This window comes from Palaemon carinicauda, chromosome 21, assembly GCF_036898095.1.
Source record: "Palaemon carinicauda isolate YSFRI2023 chromosome 21, ASM3689809v2, whole genome shotgun sequence".
Taxonomy (NCBI): Eukaryota; Metazoa; Arthropoda; class Malacostraca; order Decapoda; family Palaemonidae; genus Palaemon; species Palaemon carinicauda.
This window is the reverse complement of record NC_090745.1, coordinates 106,216,795-106,234,606: the sequence shown is the minus strand read 5'-3', so window position 1 is coordinate 106,234,606 and position 17,812 is coordinate 106,216,795. Positions and strand designations below refer to the sequence as shown.

At 43.0% G+C, this 17,812-nt stretch overlaps 1 protein-coding gene across 9 annotated transcripts in view; it reads left to right on the top strand.

Annotated features, from left to right (window-relative positions):
• The window catches only part of LOC137615393 (uncharacterized), a 326,176-nt gene that overhangs the window by 258,475 nt on the left and 49,889 nt on the right, over window positions 1-17,812 (top strand). For 7 of the 9 annotated variants that reach the window (XM_068345226.1, XM_068345224.1, XM_068345227.1 and 4 more), the window contains one exon: window positions 15,738-15,929. In XM_068345226.1, the coding sequence (XP_068201327.1) occupies window positions 15,764-15,929 (166 nt within the window). In that variant the 5' untranslated portion in view covers window positions 15,738-15,763. Of the gene's footprint in view, window positions 1-15,737; window positions 15,934-17,812 lie in introns of those variants that run through there. The other 2 variants (XM_068345230.1, XM_068345231.1) reach the window with 2 other exon arrangements.

Sequence of the window (17,812 nt, the reverse complement as noted above, 5' to 3'; positions counted from 1 at the left end):
CAGTACCTGGCCACAGGTGGCGCTTGTGAGTACACCCCCCTCTTGTATAGCGATCGCTGGCGTATCCCTTCCGTAGAATTCTGTCGGGCAACGGAGTTGACAGCTACATGATTATCGGGTAAGTATATTCAAAAATTTATTTTACTAATGAAAATAACATTTTCTTATAATTTATCTTAGCGTTAGTGTTTTTAGTTTGTAGTTTTAGAAATACTGGTAAATCGTAGTGAAAATCCAGCTATATACATGATATGAAAGTTGTTTACCGTGTATAAGTTCTCTTTTGTTTGCTAGTTATTTTTTCTTGAAGATATTTATGCATCAAATGTTGTGAGCCATTTTGGATTGCTTAATATATTATTACAGTATGATAATTTCCTGTCATCATTTATGTAGAAGGTAAATTTGTCTTTTGTAGGTTTTTATGCCTGAAATAATCAATATGAAAAGCAGAATCTCTCTTAAAAAGAGAATTATTTCTACATTTAAAAAAAAAGCTCTGTGTAGCTAGAACTCAGCTGTCAAAATTTAATGAGGTCTTGGTAGTTATTGGGAGGTGGAAGGGAATCCCAGCTCCCTTACCAGTACAGTATACTGGTTAGCCACTATGTTTCACTTTGTTTTCAGCCACTTGATAGTAAACGCCTACTTCTAGTGTCTTAACTGGTTGTTTTAATCTTATGCTTTTTGTTTTGGATAAATTCGTTGGTAGATTGTCATGTGTAATGGATATTATGGAAGAGATGGTTTGCAGGTTTTTGCCGATAACTGTAACTGGTGATAATTGTCTGTGTAACCGGCTGATATCCACATTCTTCTGCCTGTCAGACAGTGTTTTTGTTTGCTGTTTATTCCCTCGTGAGTCTGACCTGGTGATGCCATTACCCTAAGGAAGTTGGCTCTCCTTGGATATTGCTGTGCACCGTTGGATAAAGGAGATTCTGTTGCTGCCGAGTGAGAAGGGGATAGGGGCTGCCCTTCTTTCTATCAGTGTCTTCTAGTTCTCAGAAAGGCTCTAAGGAGGCATCATCACTTAGTTGACCAGTCTTCTCATGAGTTCCTGTGATGTCTTTGTTGAAATGTCATCATAAGTCTGGTAAGATCCCTTAGAAGGCAAAATTGAAATTTATCGTTCCACTCTACCTTATCTTACTTCTAGAAGTAGGAGACATAATTGTAGAATCCCTGGAAGACCGATCGACAGGAGTTGTGTATGCAGTACACCTATCTTCTATTTCTGCTTCCTAGAGAAGAGAAGTGGGGAGTGTCAAAAGTAGTTCCTGCAGGAGAAAACATCGGTTCACGCTGCTTTTACACTTGGGTTCGGCCTTGTTCCAAATGCAGTGTCCAATCTACGTAGCTGTGTGTTACCGATGATCTCTCCTTGTACAAAAGTTTGGTACATATCAAGATGCAGTAGTACCCAGCTCTGAGCAGTATGTACCAAGTTTGTACCCAGCTCTAAGTGGTACGTGATACAGGTGTTCATGTGCCTTCTATCACACACTTTTAAACATAAGACTTACCTGGTAGTTATATATAGAGCTTACGTCTCTGACGTCACGGCAGAAAATTCAAAACACGCGCCAATTGCCGATTGGATAGCCAGGTGTACCTCCTGCGTACCCTAGCGAGGTACCTCGGAACCATCCCCTGTTCCCTCATATTTTTCTCTGCCGCCGTTAGTGGCAACATTGTTGGAGATTCTCCTCGCTTTTTTCTTGATATTATTGCTGTCCCTTTGGTGAAGTACAATAATTTAGTTTTTGACTCTCACTTGATTGGATTTTCTATTGGATACTCTAGATTTATGTTTGGATATTGATATTTTGACCCTTGCTTGTTTTGATCTCTCTAACAATTTTCCAAAATGGCCACCCCCCCCTGTAACGTTTAGTGTGTGTGTGAATGGGTGTAAGACCCGGTTGCCAAAGGCCTCCATTGATCCTCATTCGCTCTGTGTTAATAGAGGTAAGGTTTGCGAGTTGGATGATAGATGTGACGAATGCCTTCTATTATCTGATCGAGAGTGGCTTGAATTCAATCGCTATTCGCGAAGGTTAGAAAGAGATAGGTTAAGACGTAGTTCTTATTGCTCGTCTAGAGATTTTTCTTCTTCCCATGTCACTAAACCTATTCCTTCCCCTGTAGTGGTAGTTCCTGATCCCACTACGAGTACCGCTAATGAGCCTACACCTAAAGACATGATGTTGGCTATTCAGGCGTTGGGCGCGAAGGTTGAGTCTATCGCTGCAGATAGGATGCAATTAATGTCCGACGTTAAGCAGCTTAAAAGTGAAAGTGCGAGAAGTGCAGTGAGTGTTGTTAGTGCTGTGAAGGGTGCGCCTGCTCGGGCTTGTCGTTCTCCTAGTCCTAGACCTCTTCCAAGCTCCCCAACCCCTGGGAGAAGGAATGTCGAAAGACGAAAGGAAACGAGAGGCTTTAGCTCCAAAGCAGACGTCCCCTCGAGCGTTCCTATTGATGTTTCCCAGGACGTTCGCCCTCACCATAGTAAAGGTGAGGTTAAGGTGTTTTGTTCATCCTCGGATGACGACGTTCTTAAAAAGAGGCTGGCGTCAAGCGTCCAGACCTTTTAAGAGGAAATATGATAATGGCAACCAGCGTCCTTCAAGGACGTCACTAGGTCCAAGCTGTAGCCATTGGAGTAGCCCAGAACGCTTTCCTTCCACCGAAGAGAGCTCGCCTTCCAAGCGTCCTCCTAGGACGTTAAATTCTGTAAAGAATCGTGCATTTGTTGGGCAGTTGGCTGAACCAGACGACCTCGGTTCATGCTCCTCCGCTTCCTTCAAATTGGCTCTCGCACTCTGGACGCTCTAAGCAGTCTTTGAGCGGTGTAGAGAACGAGCCTGGCATTGATGTATCGTCACCTGTTTCGCTACTAGACCCTAATCTTAATATGTTGAAAGAGATGCAGCAAAAGCTTTCTTCCTTTATGCAAAGCTATCAAGCTTCGGAAGCTTCTGCTCTGGACGCCAAACGACGCAAGGCGGAGAGTCGCGAGACTCTTGTAGACGAACGGCAAGTATCGGGACGCGTTGAGCTTTCGACAGCGCGTAGCATCCAGCGTTCAGGTGAACATGACGTTAAACGCCCTACATCAGGGACGTTGAACGTCCTGCCTTCCAGGAAGTCGAGCATCCTTCAAAACGGAGCGCCGAACATCCTATTAGGAGTGATAGTGAGCGACCTACTGCAAGTGCTTTCGAGCGTCCAGCAAGACGCGATGCCAAGCTTCCTCTAGAGCGAGGCGTCAAGCGTCCTTCTTTAGCTAAGCAGGGCGTTGAGCATCCTTCTAGTCATTTAGTCAAGCGTCCTTCGATCCATGACGTCGAGCGTCCAGTAAGACAGGAGGTTGAGCGTCCTCCGGACGCAACGTCGAGAGTCCTCCAGGACGCAACGTCGAGAGTCCTCCAGGACGCAACGTCGAGAGTCCTCCAGGACGCGACGTCGAGAGTCCTCCAGGACGCGACGTCGAGTGCCCTCCAGGACGCAACGTCGAGCACCCTCCAGGACGCGACGTCGAGCAGCGAGCGCCCAGATAGGACGTCGAGCAAGATCCGTAACTACTTGGCTCTGATCGCGTGGACTGCGAGCGTTTCATGGAGCGTCAAGGGACTTTATCAGAGGAAGAAGTTGATGTTCTTCTTTCTCCTGTCGAACCGTTTGAGGAATTATCTGAAGAAGAAGACACTAACTCTTTTCGCCCTTCAGTGGACTTCAAAGAAACTCGTGAAGGTATTCAATGATGAGTTCCCAGAGTTTCTTGTTCCCGTCGCTCCTCATTCGCCTCCATTGGAATTCACGCTTGGGAAACCAAAGAAGAAGTCTCTGTTTACTAGAATGGTGCTGTCTCGTTCGTCGAAAAGAGCTCTCAAGTTGATTGGAGACTGGATGGGATCCAAAAAGGACCAAGGGAAAGCAGCATTCGCGTTTCCCCCTACTAGATTAGCATCTAGGTCCAGTATATGGTACGATACGGGAGAAGTTCTCGGCTCGGGAGTTCCTGCCTCTGTCCAGGGAGATTTCTCATGTCTGGTAGACTCTCCCCGTAGATTGGCCATGAGGGAGACCAAGGTTCTCTGGTCTACTTCTGAGTTGGACCATCTACTCAAAGGTGTCTTTAGAGCCTTCGAGGTTTTTAACTTCCTCGATTGGACTCTGGGAGCCTTGGGTAAGAAGGTTGCTGCACTTAAAGAAGGGGACTCATCTAGTTTGATCCATTTCATGTCCTGCATGGATAAGGCATTGCAAGACGGTTCAAATGAGTTGGCAGCGATTTTTACAGCAGGCATCCTTAAGAAGAGAGCCCAGTTGTGTTCATTTCTGTCGCTAGTGGTTACTCCCTTCCAGAAATCTGAGTTACTGTATGCTCCGCTGTCATCTTCTCTTTTTCCGCAGGATCTTGTTAGGGAGATTTCTTCAGCTTTGACTCAGAAGGCCACCCAAGACCTAGTCTCTAAGACGGCAAGAAAAGTCTTACCATCGTCCTTTTCTATCCGCAAGCCTAAAGACGATACACCTTTTCCAAAGTTTTTCCAGCCCTTTCGAGGAAAGTCTTCCAGTAGGGGTAACACTAGACCAGATGGAACGGGAGCTAAGAGGAAAGGAGCTACGACAGGGCAAAACAGAGTCTGACTGCTTTCGCCTTCAGGCAGTAGGAACTAGACTACACACCTGGCAGGCATGGGAGAAGAGGGGTGCAGACCTTTAGTCTGTCCAACTTCTAAAGGAAGGTTACAAGATCCCTTGCAACCTTCTTTGATTTTAACACCAGTGGATCTCTCTCCCAGGTACAGAGAGGAGCTAAAGAGGTAAGCATTACAGCTTCAAGTGTCTCTTTTGTTGGAAAAGGGGGCTATAGAAAAGGTGCAGGACTTGAAGTCACCAGGGTTTTACAACCGCCTATTCTTGGTTCCCAAGAACTCGGGGGGATGGCGTCCAGTTCTGGACGTAAGCGTTCTCAACACCTTTATCCAAAAGACAAAGTTCTCGATAGAGATGCTGAAGTCAGTTCTTGCAGCAGTAAGAAAGGGCGACTGGATGGTCTCACTGGACCTCCAGGACGCTTATTTCCATGTCCCTATTCATCCGAGCTTCAAACATTATCTGAGGGTCGTATTCCAGGGAAATGTTTTTCAGTTTCGAGCCCTGTGTTTCGGCCTCAACACCGCTCCTCAGATTTTTACGAAACTTATGCTCAATGTGGCAAGGATTCTCCACTCAAGAGGCATCAGAGCCTCTCTGTACTTAGGCGATTGGCTTCTCAGAGCTCGCTCTCACTATCTCTGCCTGTAGGATCTTCAGACAACATTGAAGTTGACAGAAGAATTGGGTCTTCTGGTCAACAAGGACAAATTGTTTCTGACATCATCACAAGAGATTCTCTATTTAGGGATGGTGATTCGGAGTCAAGTTTTTCGGGCTTTTCCATCTCCCTTAAGGACGGAGCAAGCCATCCGGAAAGTACGATTGGTTCTAGGAGAGCAGAAGTGTTCTGCGAGGAAGTGGATGAGTCTGGTGGGAACCCTCTCCTCGTTAGAACAGTTTGTCTCTCTAGGAAGACTGAATCTTTGACCTCTCCAGTTTCACCTCAATTCTCACTGGAACAGGAAGAAGGATTTGGACACGATGTGTATTCCAGTCACGGAGTCAATAAGGAGTTGCCTTCAGTGGTGGAACGATCCAGTCAAGTTCCAAGAAGGTTATCCATTAGATCTGAAGAACCCAGACATTGTGTTGTGTTCCGATGCCTCGGACTCGGGGTGGGGAGCAATATTGGGCAAGCTGGAAGTATCGGGGTTGTGGACGGAGGCTCAAAAGTCCTTCCACATAAACCAAAAGGAGCTGCTAACAGTCCTCTTGGCCCTAGAAAGCTTTGAAGGGTCAGTCCAGAACAAGGTAGTACAAGTCAATGCCGACAACACCACAGCATTGGCTTACATTGCCAAGCAAGGAGGAACTCACTCGATCTCCCTTTACGAGACAGCGAGGAATCTGCTCATCTGGGCAAGGGAAAGAAAGGTAATTCTGATTACAAGGTTCATCCAAGGGGAGAAGAAGGTTTTGGCAGACAGTCTCAGCAGGAGAGGGCAAGTCCTACCCACAGAGTGGACACTCCATCTGGAAGTATACAAAAGTCTGGAAACTTTGGGGTCGCCCTTGCATAGACCTTTTCACGACCTCAAAGACCAAGAGGCTTGATACATATTGCTCCCCAGTGCCAGATCCCGAAGCAGTACACACGGACGCGTTCCTACTAGATTGGTCAAATCTAGACGTGTACGTTTTTCCGCCTTTCAAGATCCTTTACGAAGTGCTACAAAAGTTTGTGTCAAGCGAAGGGACCAGAATGACCCTAGTAGCCCCGTTCTGGCCCTTAAGGGAATGGTTCACAGAGGTACTGGAATGGATGGTGGATACTCCCAGAAGCCTTTCTTTGAGAGTAGACTTACTCAAACAACCGCGCTTGGAAAGGCACCATCAAAGTCTCCAAAATCTTCAGCTAACTGCCTTCAGACTATCGAAAGACTCACAAGAGCTAGAGGTTTTTCGAAGGAGGTTGCTAGAGCGATTGCAAGAGCATGGAGGTCTTCGACCATCAAAGTCTATCAATCCAAGTGGGAAGTTTTCAGGGAATGGTGCAGAGTCAACTCTGTTTCCTATTTCAGTACCTCTGTAACTTAGATTGCTGACTTCCTTTTATTCCTAAGAAGGAAGCGCAATTTTTCATCATCCACTATCAAGGGATACAGGAGCATGCTGGCAACTGTATTCAGACACAGAGATTTGGATCTATCAAATAATAAAGACTTACAAGAACTTCTTAAGTCTTTTGAGACATTGAAGCAATGTCACCAGGATTCACCAGCTTGGTGGATATAGTCCTGAAGTTCCTTATGAGTGACAGATTTGAACCCTTACACTCTACATCTTTGAAGGACCTCACGATGAAAACCCTTTTCTTGGTTAGTCTGGCAACAGCCAAGAGAGTTAGTGGAGTCCAATCATTCAGTAAAAATGTGGGTTTTCAGGATAACAAACCCATCTGCTCATTACAGTTGGGGTTTCTCGCCAAGAATGAGCGCCCTTCTCAACCTTGGCCTAAGGCCTTTGAAATTTCGAATCTTTCGGATGTGGTTGGTGATGAGGTAGAGAGAGTCCTATGTCCAGTAAGGGCTCTTAAATTCTACTTGAACAGAACGAAGGAGTTAAGAGGCAAGTTGGAAGCACTGTGGTGCTCGGTCAAGAAACCCTCCTTGCAGATGTCTAAGAATGCCCTGTCATTCTTTATCAGACTTTTAATTAAAGAGGCTCATACGCATTGCAGTGAGACAGACTTTAGACTTTTAAAGGTCAAGACTCACGACGTGAGAGCTGTAGCAACCTCAGTGGCCTTCAAACAAAATCGTTCCTTGCAAAGCATTATGGACACAACCTTTTGGAGGAGCAAATCTGCGTTCGCTTCACAATATTTGAAGTGTCCAGACTCTATATGAGGGCCGGTACACTTTGGGACCGTTCGTAGCAGCGAGTACAGTAGTGGGGGATGGATCCACCACTACATTCCCATAATCCTAATACCTTTTTTTCTCTTGGAACTTTTAATTTGTTTTTTTCTGGTTGTCTTGTGGAGATTGCGACAGTCTTCCGCAATCATTGATTGGTCAGGTGGTCAATTTTGTTCCTTGAGAGCACCCGGAACTGGGTATTAGAGGAGGCTCTGTCATAGAGAGGTGTGGTCACCGGTTGGACAGCTCCTAGGGATCTTGAGCCCCCTGAGAGGACCGCTGGATCTCATAAGGAAAGCGGACATAATGGCAGAGTATCATTGAAGTCAGCTTCCTTATCAGGTACAAACCCTAAAGCTTGTTTTGTATTTAAACTCTTAAGCAGAATTCTAACTATATTGGCTGTCTCTAACCCTCTACCAAAGGCGTTAATCAGCTATATATATAACAACCAGATAAGTCTTGTGTTTAAAAATGTTATTTTCATTATAAAATAAATTTTTGAACATACTTACCTGATAGTTATATATAATTAAATTCCCACCCTCCTCCCCTCTAGAGACTAGAGGCATGGAAAATATGAGGGAACAGGACAGGGGATGGTTCCGAGGTACCTCGCTAGGGTGCACAGGTGGTACACCTGGCTATCCAATCGGCGATTGGCGCGAGTTTTGAATTTCCTGCCGTGACGTCAGAGACGTAAGCTATATACAGTATACTGTATAACTACCAGGTAAGTATGTTCAAAAATTTATTTTATAATGAAAATAACATTTTCCCACAAGACCGAGCTCTCAGACTCTCGATCGGGATAAAGGGTGGCCCCTGTTTCCAAAAGTTCCCGAGAGGTGAGATCAGGACTGATCTAAAAGCTCTAACTATCATCTGGACACCACATCACATACACACTATCATCGGCAAAGCTTCTCATCACCAACAAGCCTTCACACAATTTGCCTATGCGCCACTCCGTGCTACGCTCTTATGGTTGCCCTCAGGAACTGAAGCAACTCGTATTCTTCAGCCTCTGAGGGCACAAGAGCTAGGAACATTTAAGCCTGTATCAAATTAGACCTTCAAGTTGTCCCTTCCTCTACAGAGTTTTGCTCTGATTCCATTTTTGGTTTGGTACAAGAAGACACTAGGAGGATTTTCCTTAGCTGCTGAGCTTTCTGACGTGACTTGCTGCTCTGAAAAGAAGAAACCACCTTTGAACACCACTCGTTCAAATTCTTACAAGAATTTGTCTGATCTCCCCCTACATATGTGTGAAGGGATCAGCTTGGTACACCACTTTCCAACCCAACTGGAGTAGGTGGATCGGTACGAGGTGTAGTGCTCATGCTTCTACTACCAGTTTTTAACCTGTATAGGAATGTTTACATACATTGTCGGATGGGATGAAGGCCTTTGCATTCGACCATCTTCTGTGAGATATCTTTACCCAAAAAACAAATGCTCTTTGATTTCCTTTCCTCTCTTAGATTAGAGGAGTCAGAGTCTCATGAGACAGTGACCTACTCCTCTACATAGTTTCATAGGAGAACCATCGCTGTACCAGAAACTGTCCCTCCCCCGGGAAGATGTTTCAGTACAAGTTGAAAATGAGCTCGTCCTCTTGTTGCCTGTGTCACAACTCCTGGAGACCAAGCACAAGCACTGCCAGTCTTCTTCACCGGGATATTTCTGTGACATTTCAAGGATGCCAAGTCTTCAAAGAATGTCAAGGGAACCACTGGTACGTACCAGGAGCATTTCCACTTGGGACTACAGGCTTGGTACATTTTCACCTGGAAAATGAAAGGAGGTTACGTACAGTATTAGGAAGTTTTCTTCCTTGAGAATACTTTGATATATGTTGCTGTATAGGAGTGCGCACTCCTGGTCTTGTACGGAACCAAAACTTCTCGCCCCATGCTAGATAAGGTTCTACACGCTTTTTCCTTCCCTCTTCTAGAGTTCCAGAAATGTCTATCCAGACCAGCCTTTTGTATCTTGTAGAGTACCAGTTATTACATAGAAAATCTTCTACACACAGGTCGTATACCACGCAATCAGATGCCTTGAGATTGGATCTCTCGCGCTTGTTCCTCAGTAACATTCTAAGTACAAAACTTCTGGAATCTGCTTCGTTCCAGCTTTTCCAGTCCAAGATACTGGTGAAAAAAGTATCTGCGATCGTTCATGTTGCTGTCATGAACTACGGAGTCTTTTCTTTATGAGAGCCAAGGTTTCCTTGTAGTCTTCCCTTCGTGTTATGTCTTCATAGGAGTGGTCTGATTGTATTCTATTCCCTCAAGACAGCGATAGACAACCACACGATCGGAACTTGAGTGCATTCTTTAGAAGATTACGACTTAGTCTCTAGCAAACTAGTTTGACAGAAAAGCCTTCCAATTCAAGGTTTTAGGCTTTGGACTGGCCAACACCCCTCCAGGTGTTCACAAGGGTACTCATTCTCATGTTAGCTTGGGCTCATGCCAACAGAATGTCTCTTTAGATAACTGGATAGCTGGCTGATCCTGTCTTCCTGTCGGGAGTAACTGTTTCAGCATCAAGATGGCCTCCTTTCTTTAGCATGGCAAATTGGAAACAGTCATGTCTAGTCCAAACAGAGAATGGCATTTCTGAGAATACTGATGGATATGACGGCAGTAAAGCCTTTTCCATTAGACTACTGCATCAACAGGCTTGTAAAGGTAGTACAACCTTTTCTCTCCCAGCAAAACTAACAGTGTGACAGTGACAAAAGCTGCTCGGACATCTCTTGTTGTTAAAGAAGCTCATTCCTCATTGATGTCTTCATCGGAGATCCCTCCAGTGGTGTATGAAGAGGCACTGGTAAGTTGCCAGTCATCCTGCTCACCATCTGGTTTTAGCGTAACAAGGAGCATGGAATGATCTAATTTGGTGGTTAAATTACAAGAACCTCATTAAGGGCACTCTCCTGGAGTGTTCTCCAAGGAGGCATGGGGTGCACACCAAAGAAATCAGACCACCTCTGAGAAAAAATGCCTTCACATGAACGGGGTTGAAATGAAGGCAGCCTTTCTGGCACAGCAGTCATTTCAACAGTGTCTGATAGGCTAGAGTACATAGTAATGTTGATGTGTGACACTATAGTGGCATGTGTCAACAGGCAAGTAGGTACAATACTGTATCACAGCACCTCTGAAAGCAGGTACATTTAGACAACACTGTGGACTGGACAGCACAAGTTCCATTTCGGGCAAAAGGAATGTTATTACCGAAGCTCAGGCAACAACTCTGGGCCAAAGACTTGTCCTTGTTGCCAAGTCTTTGGCTCAGAGTTGTCCCTTCATCCTTTAGTGGTGAAGAATCTCAAAAAGAATCTTTCTGTGCCTGTTTCCCATTGCTAAACCTAACAGCAACCTTAGAGGATGCCTTTCAACAGCTGTTGTCTATGGTTTCCATCATTGTGCCTGATTCGAAGGGTAATCAGTAGATACTGACTAGCCGGAATCTATAAGTATCTGGTGACTCCCAAATGGCCACATGTTGAAGGGTACCCAGACCAGCTGATATTCATGGTTGAGATACTAAGAGAAGTACCCTGGTGGTCCAACCTACTGTACTAGCCCCACCTACAAAAGTGCTAGAACATGGTGATATCCCTGTCCCTTCCAGTTTGGAGACGATTCGCATCTCCGAGTAAGAGGCTTTCATGATGCGCTACACATGAGATGTCTGGATATCTCTGTAGCTCTTCTGACGATGTGTACCAGGCAAAGTGGGCCATCTTCTATGACTAGTGCCATAGGAGGGGTACTTAGCCTATATGGTTGGAGCCTTTCTACAGCTGATATCAGATTTTCATGTTAACCTTTGCAGGAAGAAACTCCTTTCGGTCTCAGCGGCAAAAGGATTATTGCATAGCCTTGACCCAGGTCTTTAGACTGAAAGGTTTAGTCTTTGTTGGAGTTATCTATGTTCATGAGGAACTTCCAGCAGTTACGTCCTAGAAAACTGAAAACGCCTTCTTAGGCTGTCACTTGAGTTTTCTAGTCTCTTAAGTAGGCCCTCTTTGAATCTTTTAGGCAAGCATCAGATAGAGATCACTGTTTGAACTTCACGGCATTCAGAGGGACACAGCCCACCAGACCACAGCTACAAAACATTTTTGTTAGTGCTGGCAGACACGAAGTAAAAGATCTCCAAGAATACCATATCTTTCTGGTTTTGAAAAACTATTTGGAGGGCATATCCTCCTTCAGCTAAGGATCCAGAAGAACCAGCTTGAGCTAGTGCTTACTAAGTCAGAAAGATTGGTTCTACACAAGCCTTTATGAAGAACCTGTCAGTAAGTGAAGTATTGAAGGCTGTGGTCTGGAAATGCCAGACAAGCTTCACGGTACACTATCTGTGTGATTATTCCCACAAGTCTTAGAATATGTTCTCACTTGGACCTGTAGTAGCTACTCATCAGGTTGTATAGTATACCTAGCTCCTTCATAGGACAAGAACCATCTTATCTAAGATAGCAGTCATAATGTTAGTCTATGATAAGAGGTGAGAAGGTATGGCTTTTTTTCTCTTTTCCATCTTCACTGTTGGGATGTTGTGGCGTCATTCGCTGGATTGGACGTTGATGCTGGTAAGCAGTTTTCCAATATAAGTAGATATACAGTAGAAGTATCTCAGCCATCCTTCTTACGAGTGGGTGGATGGACATTGATGCGGACTTTTATTTGACTACACTTTTCTGCCATTATATCCTTTCAGGATAGAGGTTCTTCGGGGACCATCTGTCGCCGGATAGAAACCAAGGGCCTATTGGAAACATCCCTGCTTGGTGATTTACTGGACTGAGTTTTGAGTCCCACGCTCAAGCTCGATAGTTTCTTGTAGTGTCTGCAAATTCACCATCCCTTGTGAGGTAAGTATGGGGGTTTTGGGGAGCCTCTAAGTCTACCTGCTAAGTCATCAGCAGCCATTGCCTTGTCCTCACTGGTCATAGCTTGGGTGGAGAGGGTCCTTGGGTGCTGATCATATATATATATGGTTAGTCTCATGCGCATTGTCACTGTCCCTTGCCTCTGCCACTCATGAGTAACCTTTAAACCTGAGAATCTTTTCTTGGGTGATGGGATGTGGCCAGGAGTCGACGCTTTCGCACCTCCCCGAATCAAAGCATACAGGTATCCCGGGATTTTAAATCTGTCAGCTTGGTTATAGGAATTTCTTTTGTGGGGTAAGTCTCCTGATAAAGAATAAGGGTTTGTAGATGTGTAGGAACAAATCACAAATTTTAAGTCATTTGTGTTTTTCCTAATCATACAAACCTGAGGCCATCAAGTTTTACTTCCCCTCCTCATCCACACAACAAGTCCTAGGTGAAGGTCAAAGTGACTTCTCAGTGTGCTGTCAAGGGGGTTGGGCATCCCTGGTACACGCCAATTACCACTAATAACTCATTAGATTTTAAGAACAGAGTTCCAGCTATGCTTCTGAATATACAGTGAATCCTCGTTTATCGCGGTAGATAGGTTCCAGACCCAACCGCGATAGGTGAAAATCCGCGAAGTATTGACACCATATTTACCTATTTATTTAACATGTATATTCAGACTTTTAAAACCTTCCCTTGTACGTACATAGTACTGTTAACAAACTACCCTTTAATGTACAGAACACTTAATGCATGTACTACAGTACCCTAAACTAAAACAGGCACAAATATTAAAGGCGATTTTATATCATGCGTTTCCTAAACACGCCAAAAAGCACGATAAAAATGGCAAACAATGTTTTGTTTACGTTTCTCTGATCATAATGAAGAAACAAACGCATTTAGTGTACTGTACACATCTGTGTATAGGTTAGTTTTTGCATCGATTATATTGATTATATAGTATGTTGATTTTGTTATTACCAATGTTTTACTTAATTTTTCTTAGGACTTCCAAATGAAATGTTTTTCTTTATGACGCCGCCTGAAACGACGGCGTCATAAAGTACGCTCAGTAAACAACCACGCTCAGTAAACAAAGAAGGCATTTAATGCGCATGATGAAAGTGATAAATAATGATATTTACAGTAAAAGCTTTTAGAAAATATGTTATTACAAATATTATTTACCGTATCTATATAAAATCATACAGTACATACTGTACGTAGCAAAGCAGGAAAACAATTTACGAGAGAGAGAGAGAGAGAGAGAGAGAGAGAGAGAGAGAGAGAGAGAGAGAGAGAGAGAGAGAGAGAGAGAGAGAGAGAGATTGTTTTACGTACGTAAATGTAAATTTTAAACAAAAAAAATATGATAGGTTACAACATGTATACTCTTCACACTTTTAAAACCTTCCCTTTAACTTAATGCATACAGTACTAAACTAAAACAGGCACAAATATTAAAATGTTAGAATATTAAAGTAAAAAATAAAGATTGTTACTGTACTCACCACGAAAGAAGTTCAAGAAAAACTTGAATGATGATGGCGATGAATTTGCTGCACAGTAGAAATGATGATGATGAAGCTGATGATGTCTTCTACTGTGCAGCCAATGATAGTATTTTACGTCTCTTCAGACGGAGGTGTCTTTTCCTGGGACACCTCTTCAACTTCTTCCTGGGACACTTCTTCAATTTTTTCCGAGGGCATTGTGATCGGAAGTTGCTGCCGCTGCTTCTTTTTTAGCTCGAAGAGCATCCTGTAGGGAGTCATGTATTCATCGATCTTGTTGTAGAATTGCATAGAACGAACCATATCCTCGTCCCACTCTTGCAACATTTCTTTCACCTCCTTCGCAAGCTTGCAGAGCTTGGCAAGCCGTTCTAATGTTAAGCCCGTTTCTTCGACAATTTCTTGGATCTCTTCCTGTGTTTCACTGTCTTCTTCACTGGCCGATTTCGTCAGGCCTTCGAGGTCTGCGGCCGCGTAACTTCTACCGTCTTTTAACATATCGAGAAGCGTCACCTTCTCAGCAATCGTCATCATCCTTCGGTGGCGTTTAGGCTCACTACCAGCCTTAGTAGAAGCAGAACGCTTGGGAGGCATTGTACAGTAGGGTTTAACAGAAAGTTCAACAAAAAGTTCAACTTAAACAGTCACGCACAGCACAGATTAAAGTTCACAAACTTAACAACGTCTACACAGCGATACGGCGGGAGAGAAAGTGGCCGCGAAAACCTAGATGCTGCGGGTTGGAGATGCTGGCAAAACACCAATCACAGGCTAGATAACAAAACTTGAGTTCTGATTCGTCATCTATCAGCGCTTGAACCAATCACAACCCGTCTTATATGCTACGTAGGTTACCAATTCAAAGTACAAGATACCCTGCGTATACTGTACAATAATAATAATAATAATAATAATAATAAATAATGATACTGTAATAATAATAATAATGATAATGATAATAACAATAATAATTTTAATAACAACAACAACAATAACAATAATAATAACAATAATAATAATACAGCTTTACGTATGCTATTTTACGCTTTTGTTGTAGGATGTGTCTCTCTCTCTCTCTCTCTCTCTCTCTCTCTCTCTCTCTCTCTCTCTCTCTCTCTCTCTCTCTCTCTCTCGTACGCTTATTCGAAATGTGATTTTTGCAACAAAGAATATTATTGGATGCAGTACTACGTACGTATACATACAAAAGATTCATGGAAAAGAAGCACATCCATTAAATTTGTAGTACAGTAGTAGCCATCAGCAGCCTTTCACCATTCTAATATGGTATGACTGCATCTGATTTGCGTTTCATGTTCGATTTAATTTTACTACGTACTGTATACAGTACTGAATTATTGTATGATCACATTCTCTTTTCGTGTTTTATTTCTTTCTGTGCTGAATTATATGTCATATGTAATGCAATGAACAATCAGTAAGAGCAGATATTACTAATTACAGTATTAATGGAATTACAGGTAACGAAATATCGTATTTGGGGTCTTCAGATATCGCGGTATTTTCAAAATTTCCGGAAAATCCGCGATATGTATATATATATGGGTTATGAAAAAAACCCGCGAAGTGGTGAATCCGCGATGGTCGAACCGCGAAGTAGCGAGGGTTCACTGTATTCCTATAAAAGGACAGCTGGGTATAATGTAGTTAGGAAAAATACAAATTACTTTAAAAATTTGTGATTTTGTAGGCTAAGTATGGTAATTAATTTTATGTACAATAAAGATAAGGTTAAAACTAAATGTAAAGTAATCTTTGCAGGTAAAACAATGTCATGACACTGCACCATGAACCTCCCATTGATGCGACGTGGCTTATCACCAGAAGGTCGCAAAATACGAGAAAAACATCAAGGGACCCTTACAATAGGGATTCAGGGCATTACAGTTCATCCTGCAGAAAGAAGTAAGAAAGATGCCTTATATTCAATCACTCAAGATTTCGAGAATCCCAGTAGGTAGGATTAATGTTATGTTTTAAAACTGCATGGCATGGTACACAGTTTGTATGCTTCAATAGATTTTACGATTGCTTTCTTCCACTGAGGGAGAAAAAGATCATCACAAGCTGGTGAAAGAACTGTTGTGATGCCACTTGAGAAATTTTTGTTACAGTTAATGACTCAAAAGGGGGAAAGATAATCACTTTGTCATTATACTTGGAAGACTATTTTGTCCTGTTGTATTTTACTGTAGTAGTTGTTATTATTATTATTATTATTATTATTATTGTTGTTTTACTAGATAAGCAACAACCTTAATTGGAAATGCAGATACAGTGGTACCTCTACATACGAATTTAATCCGTTCCAGAACCAACTTCGGATGTAGAAAATGTTCGGATGTCGAAACGAATTTTCCCATAAGAATACATTGAAATAGGATTAATCCGTGGTTGAGCCCAAAAACCTATGATAACTTCTTAATAAACTACTACACATAATTTTCTCATGAGAATAATGAACAATAATTAGATAATAGACATGTAAATAAGAAGAATAGACATGTAAATAAGAAGAATTAGCAAAAAATGATAAATAAGAAACGGGTTTTTAGCGTCACTTTACCTTGGAAACTCCAGCGCAGGTGTTGTTAGTCTTGCTACGCAGAGAGGAGACGGACGGGCGGCGAGGAGGTAGAGAGGTTAACTACGATAAACGTACCCTACCGTAACTTATTCTAACTTACACTAAGTGAACTTTAACATAACTTAGCTTATTTTTTTTTTTTTTATATTTTATATTTTTTTTTACATTTTCTTTTTTTCTTTTTGATGATTACGTAATTTTAATCACTTTCACTCTCTACATTTAAAATTGACTGAATTTCTTTCGCTTCACTCTTTTCCGTTTTCTTTGTTTCACTTTCTTTCGCTTCACTCTTTGCCGTTTTCTTCGAATCACTTACATCCTCTTCATCACGAGTTCGCTTCGCAGTTTTTTTAAAGAAATTATCGATAGATAATTGCTTGGTACGGCTTTTCAGAATGTTTCGAAAGTGAGTTAGGCAAACATCATCGAATTGAGAAACTACACGACAAACCTGCAATTTCTTTGGATGGTATTTGTCGATGAAGTCGACCACGTCTTGATATTTTCCTAACACCTCTTTTATATGCGCCGAACCTAACACATGTTCTACCTCCTCGCTCCTTTCCTCGTCATCACTCATGTGCTCCGACATAGCATGGAGTTCCTTGAGCTCATCCGTGGTAAGTTCGTCGTGATGTTCGGCGACGAGTTCCGTAACGTCATCTGCGTCGACCTCCAGACCCATGGACTTGCCAAGGGAGACGATTTCCTCTACGGCTTCCGCTGCACCGACCACGGGATCAGGTTCGGGGTCAAAACCCTCAAAATCTCGGGGAGAAACTGCATTAGGCCACAGCTTCTTCCAGGCGGAATTGAGGGTCCGTTGAGTTAATCCCACCCAAGCCTGATCTATGATCTTCAAGCAGTGCAGGATGTTGAAGTGGCCCCTCCAAAATTCACGCAAAGTTAAGTTGGTGCTTTGCATGACATTAAAGCACTGCTTAAATAAGTGCTTGGTGTACAGCTTCTTAAAATTAGAGATGACTTGCTGGTCCATGGGCTGGAGGATAGAGGTGGTATTCGGTGGAAGATACAGCACCTTTATGAACTTGAATTCATCGAAGATATCATCTTCAAGTCCGGGGGGGTGAGCGGGTGCATTGTCAAGGCATAGCAGGCACTTTAAAGGCAATTTCTGTTCATGAAGATACTTCTTCACAGAAGGGCCGAAAACTTGGTTAACCCATTGCACAAAGTATTGCCTAGTGACCCAGGCCTTCGAGTTGGATCGCCAGAAAACATGAAG